Below are 26,525 nucleotides of genomic sequence, written 5' to 3' on the forward strand. Positions count from 1 at the left end.
TGGGACCTGGGTCCCCGTTTCTTTTATTAGAGCCAACGCCTTGGCCACAATTTCCCTATGCTGCCCAGAACTTCTCCAGAGCTAGGTTTTGGGGACTCAGAAATGAGAGGAACTCTCTCCCAAAGGTTGCAGAGCTGAAGCAGGAGTCCTGGGAGGAACCACAGTCACGTCTGAATTTTCTCCACTTCAGGTAGTCCCAGAGATACAAAGGAGAAGGGTTTCCTTGGTCACTGAGGCACAGGAAAGCACAGCCGCATCTTGTGTCCAGGTAAGCAAACACATCACCTCTCCCCAACAGGACACAGAATGCCCCCATCACTGCAGACTATTTGAGGTTAAGGAAAATAGGAGTCCCTGCGTCCTTCAACAGCTGTGCCTGCAGAGTCCAGGCTGCTACTGCAATTCCAAGTTAGGCCTTCTGCCTCAATTTCTCAGAGCAGCCAAGTGGCCATTAAGAGAGAAATCACCTAGACCTATTCCCTCCCTTCTTGACACTTCATTACCAGACTGATTTTCAGGGTGATTCGGTCCCGGGGTCCCTTCTGGAGAAGGAAGCTGGTGTTCTGGAGACCTAGAGAGTTAGGTGTCTCCGGTGGAAGAGATGGGGAAGACTGTCACATGAGCCAGCAGGCTGGGAGCCTGCAGAACGAAGGGCCTCGGCTTTCCAAGACAGGCAAGAGGACGAGTAGTGGACGGGAGCACGGGGCGGGCCCGCGGGAGCCCCGGGGCGGTGGCGCGGGCCCGAGGGGGTGGGGAGCGCAGCCGCCTTGTACTTCCCCTTCGCCGTTTAGCTCTACAACAGCCTGATTTCCCCGAAATGATGAGGCGGAGTGGGCCAATGGGCGCGCGCGAGCGGCCCGGCGGGGGCGTGGCCGAGTCCGGGCCGGGGAATCCCGCTAAGTGTTTAGATTTCTTCGGGGCGCCGCGGACTCGCCAGTGCGCTCTGCTCCTTGGTCGAGGTAGGACGTGCTCTCACCGTCTGGGCCAAACCGAACTGGGCCGAGCTGAACCGGGGTCAGCCGTGGCCAGAGGAACCCAGCATCTCGGGCATCATTTGCTTGGCTCCGTGCGCGCATCGCGTTACCACACCGCTACTCCGTGCCTCGCTCCCGGGTACCCTGTGGATCGCTCCTGCAGCAAAGGTAAAGCTCGCCGGGACTGCGCGAGTAGCGACGGGCGGCGTGAAACAAAAGGCGCGCGGGACACCAGGAAGTGGGGGCCAGAGACACCCTGGGTCGGGCTGGCGCGCTGGCTCGGGAGGGCGCTGCGAGCGAGCGGGCGGGCGGGAGGCAAGAGGCGGGCCGCGGCGTGTACCGCCCCCTGGCCGCGCTCGGCGATCTGCGTGCGCGGAGCCGCTGCGGGGCCTCTCGGTAGCCCAGAGCGGCCGTCGCGCGCACCCGCGACCAGCGCCGAGGGACTCGGATGTCCACCCGCGCGCACTTTTGGCGGTCGCAGCTTGACGCCTGGGCTGTAGGTTTCGGACGCGCAGTGCTCGGTGGCAGAGGTTGGCCTGCTGCCTTGACTGGCTGGACCCGGCCGTGAACTACAGGGCTTTCGGGAGGAGGTGCCACAGGTGTTGCTTGCGCCACTTCTCTTTGCAGCAGGGGAAACCAGGCCGGAAGGGGTTGCGCCCCAGCCTGTGTGTTGTGGGCACTAGCTTTCAAGAGGGGACATAGATTGGATTGGAGAGGGGAGGGGGAAGTGCCCGAGATGGAGGGTGACTTGCTCGCCCAGCCTGGAAGCAGAGTTGGGGATGACATCAAACAAAAGTAGTCCCTTCCTTCCCCCAGAGATTGAATTTTGAGAAAAAAGTTCTGGCATTGAGATGTCTGAGCTTTGGCCTCCCCCACCCCCCCACACACATCCTGAAACCATCGAGACAGACTTGCTTGGTTGTTTCTTCCTGAGACCGAGAGGAGGGGCAGGTGGCTTTGCCTATGATGCTGAAAAGCTTAATTCTACTGCAGGGTCCTTTCTCTATGACTGTAGGACCTGGTACCTGGCTAATGGCAGGCGAGTGGGGGAGGGTAAATGACCTGGGTGTGAGGGCCGGGGAAGGTAATAGAGTGGCCGGCCTTGGGTGGAGCTGGGCAGTGCCTAGGATTGTTTAACAGACTCCAAACACAGGCCCTCTGTCTTCTCCCTCCAGCCACCATGCCTATCACTCGGATGCGAATGAGACCCTGGCTAGAGATGCAGATTAATTCCAACCAAATTCCTGGGCTGATCTGGATTAATAAAGTGAGTGTTATCCTGGGTATTTCTGCCACTGTTTTAACCCATGTTCTCTTGGGCACCTAAGTTTCATTAGTGAACAGAAGAGAGCAGGAAAATGTATTTCCCAGTGGGTGCTGTATGCCTGAACGTGCAAGGTCTTGACTTCTGCCTCTTGCTTCCTTCCTGAAGCTGTGGCCAGCCCACCCTCCCAGTGGCACAGTCTCAGCACCAAGACTTCCTAGCATCTGCAGAGCCTGGGTTCTTCGCCTCTTCCAAGAGAAACGCTGTATACATAACATCCCACATGGCTCCAGTTGGATAGACAGGAGACGGAAAAGCAGTGGATGCTGGTTAGGAATGGGACTAGTTAGGTAGAAGACCCAAGAAGCCGGGGCTGGCACACATGGCAGTAATAGCATTGGTAATAATTTCCATGTGCCAGGCACCTTTCCAAACACGTTACCAAATTGTGAGTTTTAATTGTCACAGTAATCCTGTGAGGTGGTCTCAGATAAGGCAACTGAAGCACTTAAGAGTAGATTACAAAGTCACAAAAAGTGTGAAATCCAAGACTGAAAGTGTATACATTAGCCAGCAGTAACAGGAATGGTGGAGAAATCCTCATCTTGGGGCTGGTGAGATTGCTGGGCAGGTAGAGGTCCCTTCCAGCAAGCCTGACAGCCTGACTTTGATCCCTAAGTTTCCTGCAGGTTGTCCTCTGACCTCTACACAAGTGCCCTGGCTTGCACGCACCTCCAACGCACAAACACATACACACGCATACAAATTAAAAAATAAAACCAAAAAAAACGAAACCTTACTCATCTGTGGCTCTTGTCCCCACATATACTCTTTTTTATTAAAAATCAAACAGTTCCCCCACACATAGACGGACCTTTTCTCTTTGAGTTATGTCTTACTTAAGGGGAGAGAAATAGGCCAGTACTATACAGGTAGTCCTCATCCAGGTCTGGTCCAGGGCTCCCTTGGGTGTATGAGTAGGATCCTGTGTAGGAGCCAGTGTGCCAGATGTCCTGAGGAGACTCTAAAGCAAGAAGTTCCCATGGTTTCAGTGTTCATTAGCCACAGATAAATAAGCCTCCAAGACCTGCCAGGCCAGGGCTGAGAGAGGGTACTTACTGCTCAGGCGTCCAGCACATGCATAGGTGTGTAGGGCAGGGGTGTCTTTGAGCTTCTGGTGCTGTGGCTCATCAGAACCTAGACACCCTTCCTGAAAGATGCAGAGTGCCCTGTGAAAGGCAGCTCAGATGGGTCAATCCGGGCCAGATGTCGGGGTGAAAAGGGGAAGTGAGCCTTTTCCCATACTTGGCGGCCGTGCATACCCAGCCGCACTCTGAGCTGACACAGTCTTCTGTGTACACCATTCAGGAAGAGATGATCTTCCAGATCCCGTGGAAGCATGCTGCCAAGCATGGCTGGGACATCAACAAGGACGCCTGTCTGTTCCGGAGCTGGGCCATTCACACAGGTGTGCAGGGGAGGGGAGGGAGGAGCAGAGGAGAGACGGGGATACATACTACCATGGATGCTCTGGGTTTCCTCAGCTCCTCCACACAGCGCACAGAATTACTGAAGCAGGGGGTGAGGTACACCTGTGGTTTTCCAGGAAGGCAAAGATGTTAGAAAGTATGTGTGCTTTCAGGGAGTCTGTATGGAATACAGTTGTCCCTAGAAAAGACAGTTGTGAGTCAGGGTATCCAGAGACTTACATGTTCCTTTCTCAATGTACTGAACTAAAGGCCCTTGGCCCAAGCCCCATCAGGTTGGTGGCCTCCTTCCTTCAGGAATCAGACCTGTTAGTAACTGTCCTTGTTGACGGCTTTGTGCCCACATGTACGCTGGAAACCTCAGATGAGCAGTCTCTGGCTCTGAGAATGTAAGCAGGGAGACTGGTGTGGTCCAAGAGAGTTGGCACATTTATGGCTGATGGAGACACTCAAGTGCTCTGTTTGAGCCCTTTACATGCCTGCTGGATGTCTGAGCTAGCTCTGGTCATATGAGAACCCCCAGGGCCTGTTGACTGGGGTTTTTGCTAGTTTCCCCCGTATGGATGTCTGGGGTACTCTTGTGTTTCTTCTCCCAGCCCTTCATCCAGCAGCAGATGGATGAATTTATTCTCCCTCTGTAGGCCGATACAAAGCAGGGGAAAAAGAACCAGATCCCAAGACATGGAAGGCAAACTTCCGTTGTGCCATGAACTCCCTACCGGACATCGAGGAAGTGAAGGATCAGAGCCGGAACAAGGGAAGCTCTGCTGTACGGGTGTACCGGATGCTGCCACCCCTCACCAAGAACCAGAGGAAAGGTTAGCCAAGGGCACCGGGTCCTCGGGAAGAAGGGCAAAAAGATCAGCTGTCGCTCACAGCCTGTTTGTCCCACAGAGAGAAAGTCCAAGTCCAGCAGAGACACTAAGAGCAAAACCAAGAGGAAGGTGAGTTTAGTAGCTCTCAGCAGCCCAGCCTGATGGTAGAATGGGCAGTGGGTAAGTGCCACTTATCCTAAGCTGTCTCCTCTCTGTAGCTGTGTGGCGATGCTAGCCCAGACACCTTCTCGGATGGACTCAGCAGCTCTACTCTGCCCGATGACCACAGCAGCTACACAACCCAGGGCTACCTGAGTCAGGACTTGGACATAGAAAGGGACATTACTCCAGGTGAGGCTGCCACGGTGGCAAAGGCGCTTTTAGGTTCTGCAGGGTGGCTTCACGGGAACCTGTCAGGGAAGACTGCGGGGTGGGGAGGCTGATGTATTTGCAAACTAAGAAAGCGTGCCATCCTGACCTGCACCTTCTCCCAGCTCTGTCACCGTGTATCGTCAGCAGCAGTCTCTCCGAGTGGCATATGCCGATCGACATTGTACCAGACAGTACCACTGATCCGTATAACTTGCAGGTGTCGCCTATGCCTTCCACCTCCGAAGGTTTGTACTCTGGAGTCTTAGAAATCTTATGTGCCAAGCTGGGCGTTGGTGCCCACCTTTAATCCCAGCATTAGGAGGTAGGCTGGCCAGCCTTGTCTACATAGAGAGTTCTAGAACAGCTAGCTGGGCCTTCACAGAGAAGCCATTGCGGGGCAAGGGTGAAGAAACCTATGTGCCTTTGAGCTGATAGAGCCAGGCACTGCTTACCCTGTCCCCATAGCCAGAAAGCAAGTCCCTGGGACACAAGAAGACGGCTCAGAGCTTTAATGTGCTCCAGGCCAAGAGGGAGGGAATTGGGCCACATCTTGGTCAAAGGTGCTCCTGGCTTCCCTGCACTCAGCTGTCTGAGGGTGAGGAAGGAAGTGAAGGGGTGGGATTCGGCCTTGCTCCTTAGCTGGGGAGGGTGAGTCATCCAGCCAGTGCTCTGTTCTGGAATCTCCAGGGCAGGCAGATGCTGGGTGGGAGGCTTGGGGGGGTGGTGGTGGGGGAGCTGCAGGGCAAACATACATGGCCAACCTCTGCCCCTCCTCACAGCTGCAACAGACGAGGATGAGGAAGGGAAGTTACCTGAGGACATCATGAAGGTAAATCCCTTTGCATATTGCATCCGGGAAGAGAAAGCAGGCTAGGGACAGCTTCCAAGTCACTTTGGGCAGGTGCTGTTAGCTGGCTGTCTGTGTAGTTCCACAAGTACCCCTACTTCACATGTTGGGGAGACTGCTGCCTCAGAAGGTGGGAAGCCTAGTCTCTAACAGGCCATCCTGAAGCAAGCCTCAGGGTCCCAGACAGCTGTGAGTCAGCCCCCGTGAGCACGGTGTCCTCCGCCCCAGCATACCCAGCCCATCGAGTTTGGGAAATGCACATCAGGTTTTAATAATCAGCTTTTGGGCTCTGTACTAGGATGACTTTAGAAAAAAAAAAATGAAACCCTCTGGGGAATTTTTGTTTGTTTGTTTTGTGTTTTTGTTTTTTCTTCTTCTTAGCAAGTTCTTTTGTGGTTGACTTTTTTTCAGCTGCAGTTTTCAAAGTGACCATAAAAGATATCGAGGTAGTTTTATCCCGAGTCTGGCCTGTGAGCACAGAACTTGAGATGTGGGTCCAGTTCCTTGTCTCTAGCTTTCCTGGCTTGTTATGCTAACCTTTGCTTTAGGTTGCCCTGCCAGTTGCTATGTCCTCCCCAGCAGAGGGAAATCATGCAGAGTCTGTGCCAGAGGGTGGAGGAGAGGTGACAGACAGTGACACACAGGAGGGGCCAGCAGGGCTCAGGTAGCTTTGTGCTCCCCTACCCTTGGACCTTGACTTGACAGTTCTGCATACTGTTACCTATGAACAGTCAAGGTTGTGATCCTGCTTGGGAAGGGTTAGGTCATTTCGATGGAAAAGGGCCACAGGGTAGGGCCACAGGGTGGGTCCACACCGGCAGGCAGCTGATGGCTTCATGCGCTCTCTCCCCAGCTCTTCGAACAGTCCGAGTGGCAGCCGACACACGTGGATGGCAAGGGTTACTTGCTCAATGAACCAGGAGCCCAGATCTCTGCCGTCTACGGAGACTTCAGCTGCAAGGAGGAACCGGAGATTGACAGCCCTGGAGGTAAGAGACTTCCAGGTCCTTGGGTTCTGGGAGGAGGTGGAAGCTGATGGAGGCAGAGCCAGATAAAGCACCCTTTGTAAACTAGGCCAACAGGTACAGCATTAAGTGAGGATTACCAGCCGTTCCTATGCTGGGGCTGATCCTTAGATGAGCTGTACTTGCTGTTGGCTGTGGACAGCTGAGAATCACATACTCTTCCTTATACAGACTTTTTTTTTTTGGTCACCTTCTAGGGGACATTGGGATGGGTCTTCAGCGTGTCTTCACCGAGATGAAGAACATGGACTCCATCATATGGATGGACAACCTGCTGGGCTCCTCTGTCAGGCCGTCTTCTGTCCAGGCCATTCCTTGTGTGCCATAGTTCGGTCCCCGCCCCATTCTTGCCCTCCTGAGCGAGCTAGGCCTGGCATCGTTGGTGGCTGCGATACAAAAATAAAGCTAGACTTCTGTGGGCCCCTTGACGTGGAAAAACATAGTCCCACTGCCAAGCAGGGAAGGGACCAAACCATCCTCCTTGGGTCAGTGGACTCTCAGGGCTTAGGAGGAAGGGTCTGACTGCCTAGGAAGATGGATTGGGGTTCTGAGGTTAGTGTGAGGACATGAACAGGAGTCATCTTCCAGCTTTTTTTTTTTTAAAGCCTTATTGCTTAGAGAGGGTCTTATCACTGGGCTGGCCCTGAGGGGAATAGACCAGCACCCACAGAAGAGCAGAGCAGTGACCCTGGGGCTGGCTCTGCACCGGGAGACAATTGCACTAACTGAGTCCTGTTCCCAAAGAATTGCTGCCCTTCCCAACCGAGCCCTGGGATGGTTCCAGAGCCAGTGAAATGTGAAGGAAAAAATGGGGTCCTGTGAGGGTGGGCTCCCTTAGCCTCAGAGGGATTCTGCCTCATTACCTGCTCCAGCTGTGGGGCTCAGGAAAACGAAATGGCACTTTCTCCGTGGACTTTGCCACATTTCTGATCAGAGGTGTACACTAACATTTCTCCCCAAGTCTCGGCCTTTGCATTTATTTATATAGTGCCTTGCCTGCTGCCTGCTGTCTCCTCAGACCTTGGCAGTCCTCAGCAGGCCCAGGGAGGGGGTTGTGAGCGCCTTGGCGTGACTCTGAATATTGGAAACGCCACCTAACTACTAAATTGTGTTTGATCACATGTGGATCTGTGTAAATATGTATATTTGTCTTTTTATAAAGTTAAGTTGTTTACAAGGCGTGTGGCTTTTTACTTAGAAATCAGAATTGGTTTTACTTTTTATGGAAACATCCTGATGGGAGTCTGGCTGGTTTTCTGCCTGAGCTTCAGCTGAGCATTGACATGTATCTATCATGAATCTTTCCAGTTATGGTCAAGACGAAGATGACGGGAGGAGGGGACACCATGCCACAGTGACACGCTCATTTATACTCATTTTATTTTTCCCCTCCCCTCTCCAATTCTCCCCTCCCCCTGCTTCCATAAAGATGCTCCCACTCCCAACCACCCATTCTGCGACTTGTTATTCCCCTACACTGGGAAAATGAATCTTTGCTGGACCAAAGTCCTCTCCTCCCATTGATACCAGACAATGCCATCCTCTGCTGCATATGCAACTGGAGCCATGGGTCTCCATGTTGTTTTTAATTTTTATTTCATGTGCCTGCATGTATGTCTATGTGAGGGTGTCAGATCCTCTGGAACTGGAGTTACAGACAGTAGTGAGATGCCATGTGGGTGCTGGGACTTGAACTTGAGTCCTCTGGAAGAGCAGCCAGTGCTCTTAACTGCTGGGCCATTTCTCCAGCCTGGTTTTTGGCATTATTGTTTTGTTTGTTTGGTTTTTAGACGGCATCTCACTAGGTATTCCTGGCTTTCCTGGAACTCTCTAGACCAAGCTGCCCTCAAACTGCCAGAGCTCCGCCTGTTGAGTGTGTGTGTACGTCAGAGGACAACCCATTGAGACTGGTTCTTTTAACTGTAGGTCATCAGGCTTGGGAGTTGATTCTGAACTCTTGGGGCCCAGTTATCTGTTAGTCGGACACACAGGGGCCATTTTTTTAAACAGTGAGCCATGGGTATAAAAAGTAGAAGAGACAACAGTGGCGGCCAGAAGGCCTGCTGTACCAGGTCTCACCCCGTGAGGATAATCCCTACACAGTGCTCACACTGATCAAACCTGGGGACTAAGTACCTGACATGCATCCAGTGATACATTCAGGAGCTTGATGTTTAACTTCAGTAAACATTTGAATAGCCACATCTGACAGGTGACTGGTTTGGACTCATCTGGAAACAGTCGGGGGCAGATCTGATTCACTACTGACAACAGAGTACTGATCGATGGCTAGTTCAAGCCCACCAGGTTCTAAGTACCTGAGGTAGAGGGTCTGGAACAGCTTTTAGGTTTCTTTTTTTTAAAAAGTTCTTTTCTGTATATGAGTACACTATAGCTGTCTTCAGAAACCCCAGAACAGGGCATCGAATCCTATTACAGATGGTTGTGAGCCGCCATGTGGTTTCCGGGAATTGAACTCAGGACCTGGAAGAGCAGTCAGTGCTCTCAACTGCTGAGCCTTCTCTCCAGCCCCAGCTTTTAGGTTTTTTAAGCAGCAGGTACCGCTGGATGCCTGGGAATGTGGTCATGGCAGTAACAGCGTTGCTTCATGAAAGCTCAGGGACACATCTTTCATATTTTCAGTCCCAGAAACTCCTGGGACTGGTGACCCCTCCTGGGGTCCAGGACTCTGGAGTGTGTACCCTGGTGAGAAGAGAGGATAAGGAAAACACTGGAAAAATTGGTGAAGGTCAGTTTGTGGTTATCCTGAGTTGAACACACTTGAGTGGCAGGTGGGTTCTTGCTGGGTGGCCCTCCTATTTGGGGTGGGGTCCCTGCCCATCTGAAGATCCACATGGATCTATTCAAGAATAGCTTTACTGGGGACAAGAATGGAGAAGACAGATGTATTGCCTTCTTAGTTCTTTGAGGGCCCAATTCTTACCAGGAACTAGATTTGAGGTGGTTAGCCTCATGTGGCATCTATGGGAGACTTTCTAAGTAATGGTGGGTTGGAATGGCGTGAAGCCAGCTAGACTGGAGAAATGCAATCTACCACAGACAGACCCACTTTCTCTCCTTCAGCCTGATCCCCAATGGAGAGTAGGCAGTAGTGATAAATGAAGTCCCAAGCAGCAGGGGAAATCTCATGCTCTAATAAGCAAAGGTCGTCATTAGTACATTATCAGGAAGTCAAAGGCATTATGCTGTCAGCTCCCAACCTCCAGGACCAACCAAGATGGCGTCCAAATCTATGGATAGGACCAATCCCTTGGGATATCTAGAGAGGGACGACCAACTTCATAGGGCAGCTAGATCCTAGAGGCCAAGCCTTGAGGACTTCTAAGATGAAGAGCCCCGACCTGGCAGACAGACAGTGTAAAAAGACTGCTCAAAGAAAGGTGGCAGCTGGTGCCTGGAGCCTAATTTAGACCTATGATAATTCTAAGAACTTTACAGTGCTTCTGAGGGCCACTCCTAAGAGTTTCTGTCTAACCACTAATGGACATTCTTGGCAACTGTAAGGCCATTAAGGACAAACTTCTTTGGGGTTATGGTGATATCAAGCTATCAAGGACCATTCTCCAGTGGGGTTAACTGGCAAAAAGGTGGGGTTCATAGGAAAAGCCCCTCTTTTGCCAGCTCAGAGGTGAGGCAGGTCTAGAGTTGATGGTGGTTTTTACATGGTTATTGCTGAGCCCTGCCCACCTTGCTATGATACTGACCCAAGTTCACAGATATTTGAGGGCATTTCTGCTGAGTCACTGGGGTCTCCTTGCCTTGTTCCAAAGGTGTCACTTTAATTGAGGTGGCTTGTTCATTCACTTGAAAGAAAGCCAGAGACTACAATGTATCAGCTTCTTCCATCTCTGTGTGCAGTCTGCACCCTGGCTCAAAGGATAAGAGATTTCTCAATTTCTCTCAAAGCCTCTGGCGAGGCTTGGTAGGAGGTGGAGCCCTTTTCCTCTGGAAGCAGAGCATTCCTGTTGTTAGGGCCAGGTCCCGCCCACCAAGTCAGATCCAAAACTCTTGTACAGGGAAGGTCAGTATGCAAGTGCCTGAGTGTGCTTCCTCCAGACTGTCGTGTTAGGACACTCAGCAGGAAGCTTTGCTTCTTTCAGATGCTAGTTCTTAACTCGTGGGAACTGATCAGATCCCTGCCATGCTATCCCAGAGGCAGGCGGTCTGGGTGGGAATGGGCTGGTGCCTACCTTTTTTAAGCGCTCCTTTGTGGGGCAAAACCTGGGGCCTCACTGGCTGGCTTTGTTTCCTTAGCTCCACGGGGCTCTCGAGACTCATTGCTTTATTATTATTATTATTATTATTATTATTATTATTATTATTATTATTATTATAGGGTTTTGGTTTGGTTCTTTTTTTTGGTTTGGTTTTTTTGTCTTTTTTTAAATTTGAGACAGGGTCTCATTATATTGGTGTGGCTGTCCTAGAACTCACTATGTAGACTAGGCTGACTTCGAACACACAGAGATCTACCTGTCTCTGCCTCCCCAAGTACTGGGATTAAAGACTAGGATTAAACTATGCCCAGCAGTTGCTGTTCGTCTTGAGGAGATTTCGGCAGCCCCTACTTTTGGTGGCTAGGTGGTGAAGTCTGCAATGCCTACTCTGAGTTTCCTTTCAATTGGAGAAATGCTAGAATCACGGGGTAAAAGCTTGGATACCAAGTAGAAATGACAGAGGCAGACATCCACCTGCCAACCATCTACCGGGAGAACAGTATCAGCGGGAAGGACCACATTTAGGTATACATGACGACACAGCCAGCCCCATATACACAAACACACACACCTCCCCACAACACCAACCACTTCTTCACAGGCCAGTAATCAATATCCAACAAGGCTAGGTAAGGGGGTGACCCAAAATGACCCAGCTAATCATTATGGAAGCTAGCTTCTAAGCCACATTTGTCCGTGCCCAGAGCCCAGACTGGTCCCACAGTAACACGGTTCCTGCAAGAAGGAAACTGAGAATGGCTGGGACAGCTATGCCAGGAAGGTATTTGGGACTCTTAAGTTGTGCCTGCACCCTCCAGACACCCTGGAGTCTAGGGTCTAGACAGTTGGCTGTGCTTCCCTGGGGCCCCAGTGGGGTGAGGCTAGGCCTTCAAGAGAAGCAATGCTCTACCTATGCCTGGGAGGCCACCTGCTGTTTCAAGGGCTAGGGCCCCAGGGAGCCGAGATACAGACAAGGCTTGTAACTTGACCTCAGGACAGGGAGCAGCTTGGCCATAGGTGTTTGCTCCAGAGGACTCTGGCCTGCCAGGGCTCAGCTCAAGGGTTCAAAGAAGACTTGCCAGCCACGTTTCTTTCTGAGTGAGGTGACCAGTTCTGCTCTGAACCAAGTCCACCTGGGAGGCAGAGGCAAGCAGATCTTTCTGAGTTTAAGGCCAGCCTGGTATACATACTGAGCTCTAGGCCTGCCAACATGCCAGCCTGCCAGGGCTATATAGAGAGACTGTGTCTCAAACAAATTAAAACAGCAAACACCCACCATGAACAAGGCAAGAAGTTCTGGCACGTTGACCTCATCAGACCGATGTTAGGCTATGGTTGGGGATGCAGACCCCACCTTTGGGAGGTGGAGGGCCGTTGTCATAGCTGGGGACCAGGACTCCCTTCCAATGGTTTTTGCTAGCTTACTGGAATGCGGAGGGGAGCCACATATTTTCGTGACAGGCAGAGCAATTACTGGAGCCGGGCAGTTCTTTGTGGTGTGAGGAAGGCAGGAAGGAAGGCCTGAAGGGGTGGTCCAGCTTTGTGGGGCCATTCATCAGCACTCTGGTGGTGGAGAGCAGTGAACAGCCGGACACAGATGCTGAGCCCAGGAGAGCACATGCTTACAGTCAGCCTTAGGTCACTTGGGAGGATCCGGTTCTTAGTCTCCGCCCAGTCTAAGAAGGTGTAGTGTAGGTCCTCATAGACAGTGTCACCCTCTGGGAGTTAGCTCTCTCCTGTGTGCCTAGGTGATCCATAAATACCTGGAGTCTCTTAGACTGGTAGCCCCCTACAGGGGGCTTTCTACATTCTCACAGAGCTTGGCCCCAATTTACACTTGGGTGCCCGTGTCCTTGGCACATGCTCTGCTGAGCTCACCGGGACCCTGAGGTTCAAGAGAGCAGGTTATGGGGTCAGGGTACCTGTGAGTGACTAGGCCCGCCTCTGCAGCAGAGTCCTCACCAACCAGCAGTCACAGGTAAACGTTTTGGAGGGCCACTGTGTGTATGCCATGTCACACAGTCTGCCCGTGCTCCCAGAAGGACTGAACTTGGAGAGCTGAGTCATTCGTGATGTTTATTCTATTAAAAAAAAAAAAAAATACAGGAACACTTGGTGGGATAGCCAAGTGGGTAAGGGCCCTTGCTGCCAAGCCTGATAACCCAAATGTGATCCCCAGAACTCACACTGTGGAAAAAGAGAACCAACTCCCATAGGGTATCCCCTGACCTCCACACATGTGCTGTGGCATGTGCACTGAATAAATACACGTTAAAACACACTCAGGTGCTATCTAATTACAAAGAAAGGGTGTGGATGTGGGTGGGTGGGGAAGTGGTGAAAATCTGTGAAGAGTTGGGGGAAGGGGAAGAAGAACAGAATAATTTATGTGACAAGAATCTATTTTCAATATGCAAATAAAAACATGGCTTAGTGACACGAAGAGGAAGAGGTATGAGGAAATAAAAACATTTATTAAAGGCATCTGCAGAGCAGCACCCGGAAGCGACCAGGGCGTTACGCTTTTAGAAGTTCTGATGGAAGCACATGTGGCATTTGCTCATACATGCAAGCGAGAATTCACGCTCCAGGTGGAAGATGCCTCACTCCCCAACCTCATCTTTCTAGCATCCTCGGATCCAAAGGGCTGGTTGGACAGGAGGCAGACTTGGTGCACAAAGGAGCTCCGCTTACTCAGAAATGGAGAGAGGGGCCCTGAGATTTGAGATGTCCAGTTCCAGGGCCAGCTGTTAACCCCAATGAGGGCAAAGGCCTCCTCTAGCCTTTCTTGCATCTGCTCTCCCACCAAGGGGCTGACCGAGGCCTAGCTAGGATTTCCTTTCCAGCGGGGAAGGAATAAATGCGGACAGTCTGTCACCCCTGAGGAAGGGCTCAGAGGAATGCTGGTTACCATGGAAGTCAGGGGTATACAGTGGAGCCTCTAATATCTGCCTGCTGCTCCATCAGGTCAGAGCTGCTCTCAGATTCTGCAAAACTCAGGCAAGGTTCTGGCCTGCACCTCTGCAAAGTGCAGGCATTTGGTAGGAAAGGCCCAGCTCTCTGGGCTCCCACAGCTGGGGTGCATCTGACCCTCCCTCTCTCCTGTCTGCACACCCTTTCTCCCACTGTCCAGCTCCCTCCCTCCCTTCCAAGATCTGGGAACAGGAGGATGGGAGAAGAGCCCAGGGCAGGCTGAGCTAAATGAGGAAGAAGCAGGTGTGAGGGGACTATGCAATGACAGGCATATGCCACCTGTGGTCCCTGTTAGGATTCTGTTTAAACTCCACCCCACAGTTACTTGGCAACAGCCAGGTATGTGCCCGCCCCACAATTACCTGGCACCATAAAAGGGGCTGCTTGTCCCTTCTTCACTCTCTTGCTTTGTCCCTTCCCCCTCTCCACGTGCTCATGGCAGGCCTCTTCTCCTCTATTTCTCTCTCTATTTCTCTCTCTCTCTCTCTCTCTCTCTCTCTCTCTCTCTCTCTCTCTCTCTCTCTCTCTTCTGCCCCTGCTACCCTCTTCACTCCTCTCCCCATGCCCTGAATAAACCAGCATGTGGCTGGTCCCTCAGGGGAAAGAAATGCCTAACATGGGCCCCGCCAGAGGCATCCTCTTTCCCCCAACACCTCACCACACCATAACATTGGTGCCAAAACCCAGGACATAATTTTTTTTTTCTTTATCTTTTTATAAACACATCAGTCTGGCCTAGCCCACTATCTGTGCCTGAAGCTGAGATGCTCAGAAAACCTGGAGGAGTGGCTAATGCAGTAGGCAAAATAAAGTCCAAGGTGAAGATATCCACATTCTAATGCACAGAACCCATGACTCCACTGTGTTCTGTGGCAACAAGGGATGGAGCTTGCTAATCAGTTTAATTTGAAATAGAGAGGCGTCTGGGTCTGGTAGCATGGGCCTATAAACTCAATTACTCAAGAAGCTAAGGCTCAAGAGAATGTTGGAGAAAAAAAAAAAAACATTTAAATTATATCTGTTGGGAGGGGGCTGTGCCAGTGTGTAGTTATCAAAGGACAACTTGTAGGAGTTGTTTTTCTCCTTTCGCCGTGTGGGTCCTGGGGCCTAGAACTCAGGTCATCAGACTTAAGTGCCTTTACCCACTGAAACTGCACATTCATCCTGCTCTGGGGTATCTTAAAAGAGATCTGCTAGCCTACACAATGAGTTCAAGGCAGTCTGAGCTGACATACAGGATTTTAAAATGTAAAGGTTTTAAGTTCCATTTGTTTGTTTTCTGAGGCAGGATCTCATTATGTGGCTCGGGCCGTCCTGACAAGGCTGGCCTTGAACTCAGAGATCCCCCCTGCCTCTGACTCCTGAGTGCTGGGATTAAAGGCATATACCCCTATACTCAGCTGCTTACAATTGTTCTTCTAAGTGGGAAAGAGAGAGATAAGAGAGATAGAACCAGAGGCATGTCGTTAAGTAAAAGACGGGACCATCTCTCGCTGAGTTTGAAGCTCTAAGCAGCACCATGGAACTAAGGAATGGAGAAAGCCCTTAAAAACCGGACAATAACGGGGATTCAAAAAATACTTTTTTGAGGCAGGATCCCATTGTTCCATACATAGCTGAGGCTGGCCTTCAACATTAGAAAATCCTGCCTCCATCTTTTGAGTTCTGGGATTACAAGGGTGTGTTACTTGAGCCCCACGTTTGCTATACACCCTGAGAATAGCCCATTTTTACGTTGGACCTTCAGAATTGGAACTGTGTGTTAGTCTAGGTCATGAAGTGCACAGAGATTTCTTACAGCAGCAACAGGAAATTGACACTCTTCAGAAGCTTCTAGAAGGGAGGTTGCAGCTCTGCTAGGACCCAGACTTTGGCTGAAGTCAGAATCATAGGACAAACATGTTACCTATCAAATGAACCCTGGGATGGCCAGGGAGAAGATCCTGGGTATCTTCTGTTTTGGGACTTAGTAAAAGACCCTCTCCCATCTGGGAAAATCGGAGCCTGAGAAGCCTAAGAAGGAGATCATGAAACACAGCACCTCTGCAGGACACGCCTATAGGAAACCATCTCTTGGACTCCCTGCCTGAGTCCTCAGTGACTAGAAGTCCTAGCTCTGAGTTGTCTCTGGACGAGTGCCTGTAACCTTAGAACCTACAGGACCTGGCTAAAGACTGCCAGGGTAGAGCCTGTGGCCACTCTTGCTAGTAATAAACAGTCTTCAGTGCTTAGCTGTCCTCCCTAGGGTGATCCAGTTTGGCTCAAGGAAGGCACTTAGGGGGAAGTCACTGAGTTAGATACCAACCAGATTTGTATTAAGCCACTTAACTAATTGTGCGGCCTCACCCAGGCTACTGGCCGCACTGGCAGCCTTAGCATCCTCATTCATGAAGTGAAAGCAATGGCTAAGCTTGGTTGTCAACCTGACACACCTAGGTAGGAAGAGAGAATGTAGATTGTGCTGTTGTCACCATCAGACTGGCCTGGGGTCAGGGCCAAGAAGGTGAGAAAGCCTCAGATTGGAAGCCAGTAAGCAGTGTTCCTGTCTGCCTTACTTCCTGACCTGGCCTCTCTTGACTGATGGCTGCAACCTGTAAGCCAAAGAGAATCTTTTCTCCCTAAGTTGTAGACAGTATTTATCACAGCAGAAAGCCAGCCAAACTATGTGGAGAATGGTTCCTGTCTCAGAGGCTCACAGAGCCTGTGGGTCTGTGAGAGAAACAAGGAATCCCGGCAGAACTGACTGCTGACAGTCCACCTGCCTTTAGGGTGTGTGGTGGGTGATCGGTGCATCCTGAGAGGAAGGAAGGGCAAGTGCAAAGTCATCAGAAGCTCTTCTTACCCTTAGCCAGGAGGCTGTAGCCAGTCCATGAGAACAGGGCCTGGCCAAGGCACCTCACCTCTGCAGCTCACACAGGATGCGGATGGGAGAGCCACCCTTGTCCCCACAGGATGTCCTGCTGGCTAGAGCTTTGCACTATGTGTGTCTGTTTTATTTACCAACCTCCTAATGGGGTCTCACCATATACCTCAGAACTGGCTTTGAATTCACAGTAATCCTCCTGCCTCAGCCTTCTGAATGATGGGAGTGCAAGTGTGTGCTGCTCTTTTTTTTTTTTTATTCTTCTTCCCTTTAAGGACTGTTTTCTGTGCACTCATGAACTCTCCACAACATGGATGCCTGCACAAGAAAGGCCTGCAAAGAGCACAGCGGTTGTTCTCAGAAGGGATCACTCCTAGACAGAGAGCCACATGCAGTCAGTGGAGGGGAGGAGGGTCCTCGAATCCTAAGTGCTCAGCCCTAATTGTGTATAGTTCAACGTATTCAGGAGGAGAGAGGGCCGGAAAGGAACTGGAAGGAAAGAAAGAAGGGTTAAAAGGATGAAGGCACAGTCAACTTGCGTATGAAATTCTTAAAAAAAGAAAATACTGTTTTCTAGAGTTCTTCTGCATTGAAATCAGTGCTTCCTGAGAAAACACGACATTTTATAGGGCAAAGGAGGGGCCTGAAACTGCTCAGTCAGTTGTAGCTTTAAGGGATACCTGGTTGCCTCGGGATGCCTATGTGCCCTCACCTCTGGGTGACAGCGTCTTTGTATTTGTTGGATTAGCCAACTTTTCCTGGGGTGATATAAACAAATGCCTACTGACCCTGTGCCCAACATGGGGGTCACAGTCAGGGCAGGAATTTCCTTCTGGGAGGTCCTAACTGGACTTGAGGAGTTCTGTGAACTGGGTTCGGCCCCCCTAGCCCTGGCCCTGGCTTTGATCCAGGCCTCGATAAGATGTTGGATCCTAAGAAGTTTTTTTTTTTTTTTTTTTGGCAGCATATGCTTTGGTTCATCCAAGTTGCCCCCAGCTCAGCTTCCAGGGACTCATCGGAGCCCAGAGAAAAGGGCAATTCTCCTCCCCCAGGCTGTTGATGTTGACGTCTGTTCCTTGGCTTGCATCTCCCAGACACAGCCTGCACTGCTCCCCGCCCTACCCTTCCTTGAAGAACAAAGCCTGGCATGGCCAAAGCTAGTGCAGCCCTGCAGGCCGCACTGACCTCTGCTTCCCCTAATATGAGTAACAATAGCTGCTGGGACTCTTAACCTCTGCTCAGTCCGCCCGCCCCCTTCAGCTTCCTCAACGAGGTGATTCTCTGCATGCTCATATGCCTCTGAGGTGTAGATTGAGAACTTGATTTCATTGACACTCACCCATGGCCACCCAGTGGGTTTGTGGGAGATTCTGGGTGGCATCCCCAGAAAGCTGTTTTTATTCTTCCTCCACGGTTGCTTCCTAGCACCCCGAGACATGTAGGATGTGTTCAGAGGTGAACCCCCAGAGGGTACCCAGTGGTGTCTGGCAGTGTTCACCATAGTAAGCAAAATCGGGGATTATGATGCAGTTGTCTGGTCTGTGCAGAGTGTCTGGGTGCTCTGGCAGCTGGGGACAAGTCTATCCGTTCACAGCTGTACCGTACCTAGCAGGTTTTGGCACACAGTAAAAGCTCACTGCATGGCAAAGGTGACCTATCATCTATCCAAAAAAACAAATTAACCACGTGGATGACACAGACTCATGCTGATGAAACGTATACCACTAGCCAGCTGCCTTGGGGTTCCCGGATCTGTCGGTAGGGTAACAATACGGGGCTTTCCAACAAAATAGGGCTCAGACAAAGGCCAGAAGAACATTTAAATCATTCTTTAATGTTCTTTCATGGGGGCTGGAGAGATGGCTCTGTTGGTAAAGTGCTTGCATCCCAAGCCTGAGGTCTTGAGTTTGATCTCTACAATCAACATAAAAAATTCAGGTACACCCTTGTAATCCCCACCCAGAGGCAGAGACAGGCATATCCTTGGGGCTTGTTGGACAGCCAGCCCAGCCTAATTGTTGAGCTCCAGGTTCAGTGAGAGGCTGTCTCAAAAAAAACAGGCAGATGATGACTAATGAATAACACCTAAGAAAGAAAATTGGGGAGGGGGGTACCTTGAACCTTTCTGCAGGGCTGGAGGCCATGCCGGCTGCAGCACCATGACCATCCAAGTATACCAGCAGCCAGTGCAGGAATGGGAGTCCAAATTTCCCCACCCACACCTCTGATTCTGTATGTTCAGAATCTATCTAGACACTCCTATTGCCTCTCCAGACTGTGGAGAAGCCAAAGGAACGTGGACTTCATTAACGCTTGCCAGAATGTTCTGTGTAAGATGGGTCCTTGGGGGAAAGCCCTGGGTACCGCCAAGGAAGCTGGCTCCAACCGGTAGGAATAGCTTAAGATGGTCAAGATCTTCCAGAGAGGCAGGGGCTCAGGGGATGGCCTGAGAAGCAGGCTCAAAGACCTCTGTGCTCTGCAGCCTATACTACCTATGCATCCACTCAACTGAGTTAAGGGTGACAGGAGACTAATGGGAACAAGAAATGAAGATGGAACAAACCAAGTGTGCACCTTGGGGACTATCAGGCCACTGAGGCTGAGTTAGGAAGGCCTTGGGTCCCTCACTAAGATTCCCTTAAGCTCCAGCATCGTCACTGCTAATGGCTGTTCACTGTCTGATAGAGTTAATGAGGTGTCTATGAAGGGAGACTCCTTAGGGATACTTGGCTGGGATGGCTCTGGATGGGGAGCACGCGGGGCTACAACCCTGGTTGGGGGTATCTGCATGGATTCCTCTGTGTCTTCAAGTTCCCTGAAGTCCAGATAGGCCTTGGTCAGGAAGACAGTGTTTTGGGAGCATTTGTTTCCCAGCTGTAGGCAGGGTGAGGGGTGGGGTCTAGGAAATAAGCCAATGGGAGCAGGTTTTTGAAGGCTATAGGCCCTAGTTCTGACCACTCTTTGCTTCCTGATCTGCCCCAACCACACACTCTTGTAACAACTGCACCATCCCAGCCATGATGGACCGGAATCCCTTGGAATAGCCCAAATAAGTCTTTCTTGCCTTAAGCCATTCCCTTTAGCTACTTTGGTCACAGCATGGCAGAAGTAACTCACAGAATTCTGTGGTTATTCTGGGAGTTTGCTATACCCCCGTGTTGCCTTTAATATCTATTAGTGGTTCCTACCCCACTGCAGACCATTTAGTTCCCACAGAGACCTTTAGATTGTGATGAACTTTAAAGCACTACATTGGGCGATCTCGACCCTCTAAGCTCTCTCGTCTGCTTCCCCTGCCCCATCCCCACATACACTCGCATCTGTCCCATTTGCACTGTTCTTGATTCATCAGACCAGCCCTCATGGCCCACCCACCCCATGGCGACTTCCTTCTCCTTCAGTCTTTTCTGTGATCCCTACCTAAGACCCAAGCCCAGGAACTGAGCTCTGCCTACTTCTGCCCAGCTACAGGCTGTTGAGCTGTTTTATTGACCAATCAGAGATTATAGGGAAGTAGGCATTATACAACATTGTTTGGTGTATGTGAGAATATGCTTGTGTATGTGTGTGAGAGAGTGGCAACCAGATCTTGGGGGACCAGGATTTAGCCTTTGAATACGTAGCATCAAAATACATAGTCCAAACCCCAACACAGAACTATGGCTTCTTCCAGCCCCATTCTCACACCACTGATGGCTTCTGGTGACATAACGTGTCACAGATTGTCCTTCCTCGCTTTCTGTAGTTGTCTCTGTCTCCCATTATCAGACACAGTTGTGTCGGAGCAAGCAGTGTGGCACTGATTGTGTCTGCACAGACATGCAGTGTGGGGTGAGCCTGAGGTGCTATCACTGCTCCGTTGAAGTCAACCCCAGATACATAAACAACCGTTCCTTTCTTCCACTCCCCCTTCCTTCCTCGCCTCTTCTGCAGGGTCTCCTGTAGCTCAGGCTGGCTTCCAATTCACTATTCTAGTCAAGAATGGCCTTGAACTACTGATCTTCCTGCTTCTATGCTGCAAGAGCTAGGATTACAGGTAATGGGCCACTATGCTTTATGTGGTGCCAGAGTTTGGACCCAGGACTTTATGCATGATAGGCAAGCACTCTACAAACTGAGCTACACCTTCAATTAATGTGCTATTAATCTGTTTGTCTATCTGCCTACCTACTGTGTATAGGCATGGTAGAAGTCATACTTCTGCCCTGGGCTGCACGTGGCAGTCAGAGGACAACTGTGGGAGTTGGTTCCCTGTCTACCGTGTGGGAAACTGGGAACTGACCTTAAGTCATCAGGCATGGCAGCAAGCACCATTACTTGCTAAGCCTTGCTTTTTATTTCCTATGGTGAAAAGAAATATAAAACCTAAGTTCTGTTTAACAGATAACCAGAAGGCAGATCTTTTTTGTAACCATCACCAAGAGTAAGAGATAGTAACCCAATGCCAATGTCCTCCATGTGCTCACTGTGTGGCATACATGCCTGGTGGCCCTCCATCCTTTGTTTGCCTTCCACAGCTTCGTGTTGCCAGGGACAAACTTTTTGAAAAAATATATTTGTTTTTTTTTTTCTATAGATGAGATTTTAAAAAATAATTAGTTAATTAATTTCATATGAGTACACTGTCACTGTCTTCAGACAGACTGGAAGAAGGCATCGGATCAAAAAATAGATTTGTATATATTTTTTTTTCTGGTCACCCCCTCGATAAGAGTCACTGATCATTCCAGTATTACCAGATAGTATAGCTACTGTATATCTCTGTGGCTCCTGTTGTCACTACAAGAATGTCTTGTGGTTGATCTGGGTTCTTTTTCTGTCCACAGATGTTTGGATTATTGTTTGTTTGTTTGGTTGTCTTTTAGGACAGGGTCTCATGTAACCTAAAATGACCTCAAACTCACCATCTTGAGCTTTAACTCTTGATCTCCCTTGCTTCTCTCTATGAGATTATGGGTGTCCTCACTGTGAAGCTTGGCTGTGTGAATGTTGTGTAACAGTGAGATTGAAACATTCCATCCAGCTGGGAAGCTTCTTGAACAGGAAGGTAAACAACTTAAAATAGTTTCAGGAAGTCCCTGAAACTGACCAGATTCACTAGGCCCCCTCCCCACCAGAGTAACACAGAGGCTCTCTTCAGAGGGAGAAAAGCTGAGATACAAAGAAACTCTCAGAGAAGAAAAGCTTTGCCAGCCCACAGCCCGTCTGCCTGGAAGAGGTTTGGGCCAACTGAGTCATCTGTAAATTCTCCAACCTGTTGAGCTGCCTGCTAGCTGTGCAGTACACTTTAGGTGCCCAGATCTGTGAGCTCTCCCCTATGCTGGGGTGGGCCTTGGTGATGCAGCTGGCTTTGAGTCATTTCTGATCCTATAAGTGACCCCAAAACACACGTTTCACAACTTGGACACTGGTGTTATCTATACTTTGGTCCATCTTGGGCTCCGTATCTGGGGAGACCAGATGTGTGTTGCTTCTCCAAATGGGAAGTTTTGTCACACAACAGTGGATGTGCTGGTGTACAAGGGTCAGAACATGGGAAGAAAAAATTTGGGGGAATGGGACTTTGAGATTTTAAGGTATTTGCATTTTCATCTTAATTGTTTTTCTTTGCATTTACTTATTTATTTTTGTCAGGGGGTAGGAGACTGTGCCACAGCATACACGTGGAAATCAGAGGACAAGTGGGAGTCAACTCTCTTCTCCTACTATGTAGCTATAGTTTCTCATTGGGCTTTCTCTCAGGTGGCAGGTGCCTTTACTCAGTGAGTCATCTCACTGCCTCCCCAAAACATTTTAACTGCCCCCCCCCCCCGTGTGTACACATACAGGCATGTGTGAGAGAAAGCCCGATGCCTTGGAGATAGAGTTACAGGCTGTGGTGGATGTTGGGAAAGAACTCAGGTCCTCTGCAAGAGCAGCAAGAGAGAGCTTCTTAGCCCTGACCCAGGCCTCAGCCTCTTCAGTTTAACTTTTAGTCTAGAAACTTGTCCTTAGGGAGGTGGTGCTCTAACTCCGCAATGTTGTCTGTGTAGAGGAGAAACGTGTTTGCTCTTCTACTTTGACTCTTTACTTTCTGAACCCTTCGGCCTGGCCTGGCAGTCTCCTCTGGCCCCCACAGCCTCGTACCTCTTTGGCAGCCTTCTCTCTGCTCCTCACATTGGCGGTGCAGTTGGGTGGGGGATGGGAAGAAGTCCCGAAGAGGAAGTGGAAACCAAATACCAGAGCTACAGCGAAGTCTGGTTCTCAAACCTCGATGTTTGAGCAGCATACTCTCTGGAAGACCATGTGGGACTCTTGGGAAACCTTCTGGGGGATGCCTTTATGGTTATGCTGCTGAGGTGTGTATATATGTGTGTGTGTGTGTGTGTGTGTGTGTGTGTGTGTGTGTGTGTGTGTGTGTGTGTAGCCAGACAGTCTATGCTTGGCACAAGGTTCCCCAGGTATTGTCACATGTGCAGTCCTCATCTTAACCTCCTCCTGTCAGGATGCTGAGTCTCTGAGCTGAGATCTTGAGTGCCGTCAGTACGGTTCGGGGGCCAACAGCACAGGATCTGAAGCTACCTAAATTGAGATTAAAGTGTGACTTACTAGTGGTGTAACTTTGGGTTAGTCCTCACTTTCTTCAGCTTTGGTTTCTGTATAAAAAGGGGCTAAAGGTGTTAGCATTCTGTCTAAACTCTGCCCCACAGTTACCTGGCAACAGCCAGGCGTGCTTGGCACTATAAAAGGGGCTGTTTGCCCCCTTCTCACTATCTTGCTCTTGCCTTCCTGTCCCTTCTCTCCCCCATTCCCTCCCCCCACCCTCTCTCATGGCCGGCCTCTTCTCCTCTCCTCTCTCTCTCTCTGCCCCTACTACCCTCTTAACTCCCCTCCCCGTGCCCTGAATAAACTCTACAGTATACTGTCCTGTGGCTTCCCACCACACATCACCACACCTCCACAGAACGCATCCTCCTCTTATCTTTTTATAAACATAACAACAGGGTTCCTGAATCACATGTAGGAGTCTAGCTGAGTGCCCAACACAAAGGAACAGCAGCTGAACCAAAATGGTAACTATGTGGAGTTCATGGTGGAAACCCGGGCAGGGGGTAGAGGGCCTGTCTTGGCTAGCCGGGCCACAGCACAGATGGTACTGGTCAGGCTCTGTGAGGGTTCAGGTGGTTTGGACTCTGAAACTCACACAGCCAGGCAGAGCTCTGCCCCGCCCCCGCTTGTCCACCTTTGTTCAGAACTTCGGCCCGTTCCCTGGTGCTCAGAAGGGCAATGATTTCAGGCAGAGGGACCTCCATGTGTGGAAACATCAGCCCGCCTCCAAGGGCAGCAGCGACAGCCAATGGGCAGTGAAGACTGTTGCTAGGGTCACTGTGAACCTTATTTGGTGACACGGGACTGACCCTGCATTCACCTCTGAGAACCCTGAGAAACACCAACCACAGCCAAGCAATATGAACGTCTCAAAACCACAGCTGCATTTCCTCCAAGAGAACCCTCAACTCTCCCCCTTCCTGTCTCTCCCTGGAACATCAAGACCATGGCACACAGTCTCAAGACAGAAGAGCCTGCTGCCAACTCATGCCGGAAAGGCTTAATGGCAAGAAGGCAAAGACTAGTACACGGCAGCTAAGAAGTCCAGGCTCCTCAGGGACCACGGCAGCTGTGCCTTCTGTACCCCACTCCCCCAGTGCCCCCACAAACACCCAAAAGGCCTGCTCCTTGCCTCACTTCCTGCAGCCCTGGGAAGCCTGCTCCTGTGAGAAGGATGAGGAGGAGGCAGGCAGGGAGGGAGGAAGTGGGCCTGCCCTCTGGGCTCACGCCATCTGCCCTGGCCACATCTCTTCAGCGCAGGCCAGGCAGCCCACAGTTCAAACGGTTGGCAGTTTCAGTTTGTCACCTTCCTCTGCTACGACTTGTCACTTAGCATTAAATAAATGAAGCTATCGTCCTACCCCAGACAAAGGTCCCTCACATTTGCCGTGCTCTGTGGGTTTGGGAGCTGTGCTTGTATTCATAGTAATGACTGCTCACAGCTACAGTAACAACAAGGTACACACGCACACGCACACGCACACACACACAATTTAATAAGAAATTATTATTAATTTTTTTAAATCACTCTTGTTTCCAACCTTCAGCTCCTCCAATGCAAATGGCTTTTCCTCTGGTCTTTCTGGAGACAAGTGTCTGTGTGTATATGGAATGAACTGTGTGACATCCAGATGTATAGTTAAGGGGGCAAAGACAGAGCTATGTTACATGTGCCACAGGAGATTTAACCCAGTGGCCATCTATCCCCCAGCCCCCACCCCCAAACCTAGAATCCTGCAGATACTGGAGACAGCCCAAGTATTCCATGACCTGGGGCTAGGAACTGGAAACAACAGCAGACTTGGGGTATCTGTTACCCCCACAGCATCACATGAAGGTGCCTGGGAAGGGATGTGGCCGCTGGAGCCCCTGAGGCTGTAATAGTTTTGAAGGAGCATCATAAGGTCTCCACACTGAGTGTGTACTTGTGTACACATCTGAGTATTTGCTGCATGGGGATAGAACAGAAGCCAAAGTCTAAGCCTCAAAGAAGTGTATTTCAAGGAAAGAGGCAGACACTAGGTCTATTAGCATGGAAATAGCTAGCAAATGCCTGGTAAGGAGAAGGTGCAGTTTCAAGGGTTTTAACCTAAGGGATGTGTAGGATTGGGGGGGAAGAGGGGTTGGGGGAGGGGTTAGGCAGCTCTTCCCTGAGGTGGAGACTGTTCAGATGAGGGGAGGGGCAGGGTGGAGTCAATTTGTAGCTTGTTTGCCCCGGACTCTCTCCTGTATCCTAGTTTCATCAGGAAATCTGCTGTCTGTGTGAAGGCTGACCTGTTAGATTGTCCAGGCTGCCTTTGTGTGTGTACACTGGAACCCATGTGTATCTGTAGGGGTGGGGTTAGAGGAGAGAGCCCAGGATTTCTGATCTTTGACCCTCAGTTAAATCGTGTGAGTTGAACGCCTCCTTCCTCATGAAGTCCAGGCAGGCTGTGGGAGTGAAGGCAGCCCCCAACCCCCTCCAAGCTGTGTGGAAATTGCACAAGAAGCCACACTATGAACTGACTCCTCCTCCCATCGCCGAGCATGCCTTTCTCCCTTGGGGAGTCTCCATGTGGAAAAGAGAGCCTGGCCCTCCTGTGGGATGTGAGGCTGTGATTTCCAGTTTCATTTTCCAGTTTCAATTTAGAAGCTGTTCTGCCAGCTTTCTACTTGCCCTGGTCCCCGGGCTCTGGAGAAGCTGCCAAGAGGAAGCTGTCCAGCCAGCACCCTGCTCCCAGTGGGATTCCCTGATGGCAGGAAAGGGCAGAACTCTGTAGGGATGCTCAGAAGGAGATTCAGGCTCCCTTGTCTCTGAGTGGGGGTCATTCAGTGATTCTTACTTGACCTATGGGCAAGTCAGAGGCCGTCAGACAGCTGGAGCACACCAACAAAGCCTGAAGTATCCAAGACCTCAGTAGTACAAACGTTTATGTAAGGTGTTGGCATTAGAACCCCCATCAGTGGTGCCATCCACAGGTGATAGGAACCTGGCACATCCGTTGCCATGGAAACAGCCAAAGCATTCCCAGAAGACATCGGTTCAAAATCCCACCTTCACTTGGGAGCAAGTGACATCACTAACTACCCTTATAAAAGA

General features: G+C 50.5%; 1 protein-coding gene and 1 long non-coding RNA gene across 3 annotated transcripts in view; one reads left to right on the forward strand and one right to left on the reverse strand.

Annotated features, from left to right (window-relative positions):
• Positions 1 to 946: 946 nt before the first annotated feature.
• IRF1 (interferon regulatory factor 1) lies at positions 947 to 7,951 on the forward strand. Of its 2 annotated transcripts, none has more exons than XM_080923000.1 (10): positions 947 to 1,142; positions 2,150 to 2,241; positions 3,607 to 3,706; positions 4,367 to 4,543; positions 4,620 to 4,669; positions 4,759 to 4,891; positions 5,035 to 5,157; positions 5,692 to 5,741; positions 6,613 to 6,748; positions 6,982 to 7,951. In XM_080923000.1, exons 2-10 carry the CDS (start codon positions 2,155 to 2,157, stop codon positions 7,110 to 7,112), a joined length of 987 nt encoding a protein of 328 aa, XP_080779126.1. In that variant the 5' UTR covers positions 947 to 1,142; positions 2,150 to 2,154; the 3' UTR covers positions 7,113 to 7,951. The 2 variants fall into 2 exon arrangements, with proteins under 2 accessions (XP_080779126.1, XP_080779127.1); XM_080923001.1 differs by lacking the exon at positions 947 to 1,142 and adding an exon at positions 1,498 to 1,573.
• Positions 7,952 to 12,965: 5,014 nt separating this feature from the next.
• Positions 12,966 to 26,525, reverse strand: part of LOC308425284 — a 70,039-nt gene continuing 56,479 nt past the window's right edge. Inside the window, exon 3 of the long non-coding RNA XR_013975148.1 lies at positions 12,966 to 13,103. This is a non-coding gene — a long non-coding RNA (uncharacterized lncRNA). The remainder of the gene's footprint in view (positions 13,104 to 26,525) is intronic.

The sequence above is a fragment of the Micromys minutus genome (genome assembly GCF_963924665.1).
Source record: "Micromys minutus genome assembly, chromosome: 10".
In the NCBI taxonomy this organism is placed as follows: domain Eukaryota; kingdom Metazoa; phylum Chordata; class Mammalia; order Rodentia; family Muridae; genus Micromys; species Micromys minutus.

Bases quoted from the DNA above. Each gene is read 5' to 3' on its own strand.
- IRF1 (XM_080923000.1), top strand. From the start codon at position 2,155: ATGCCTATCACTCGGATGCGAATGAGACCCTGGCTAGAGATGCAGATT. The intron at 3,707-4,366 runs GTGTGCAGGGGA...CTCCCTCTGTAG, and splicing joins GAGCTGGGCCATTCACACAG to GCCGATACAAAGCAGGGGAA. The intron at 5,742-6,612 runs GTAAATCCCTTT...CTCTCTCCCCAG, and splicing joins TACCTGAGGACATCATGAAG to CTCTTCGAACAGTCCGAGTG.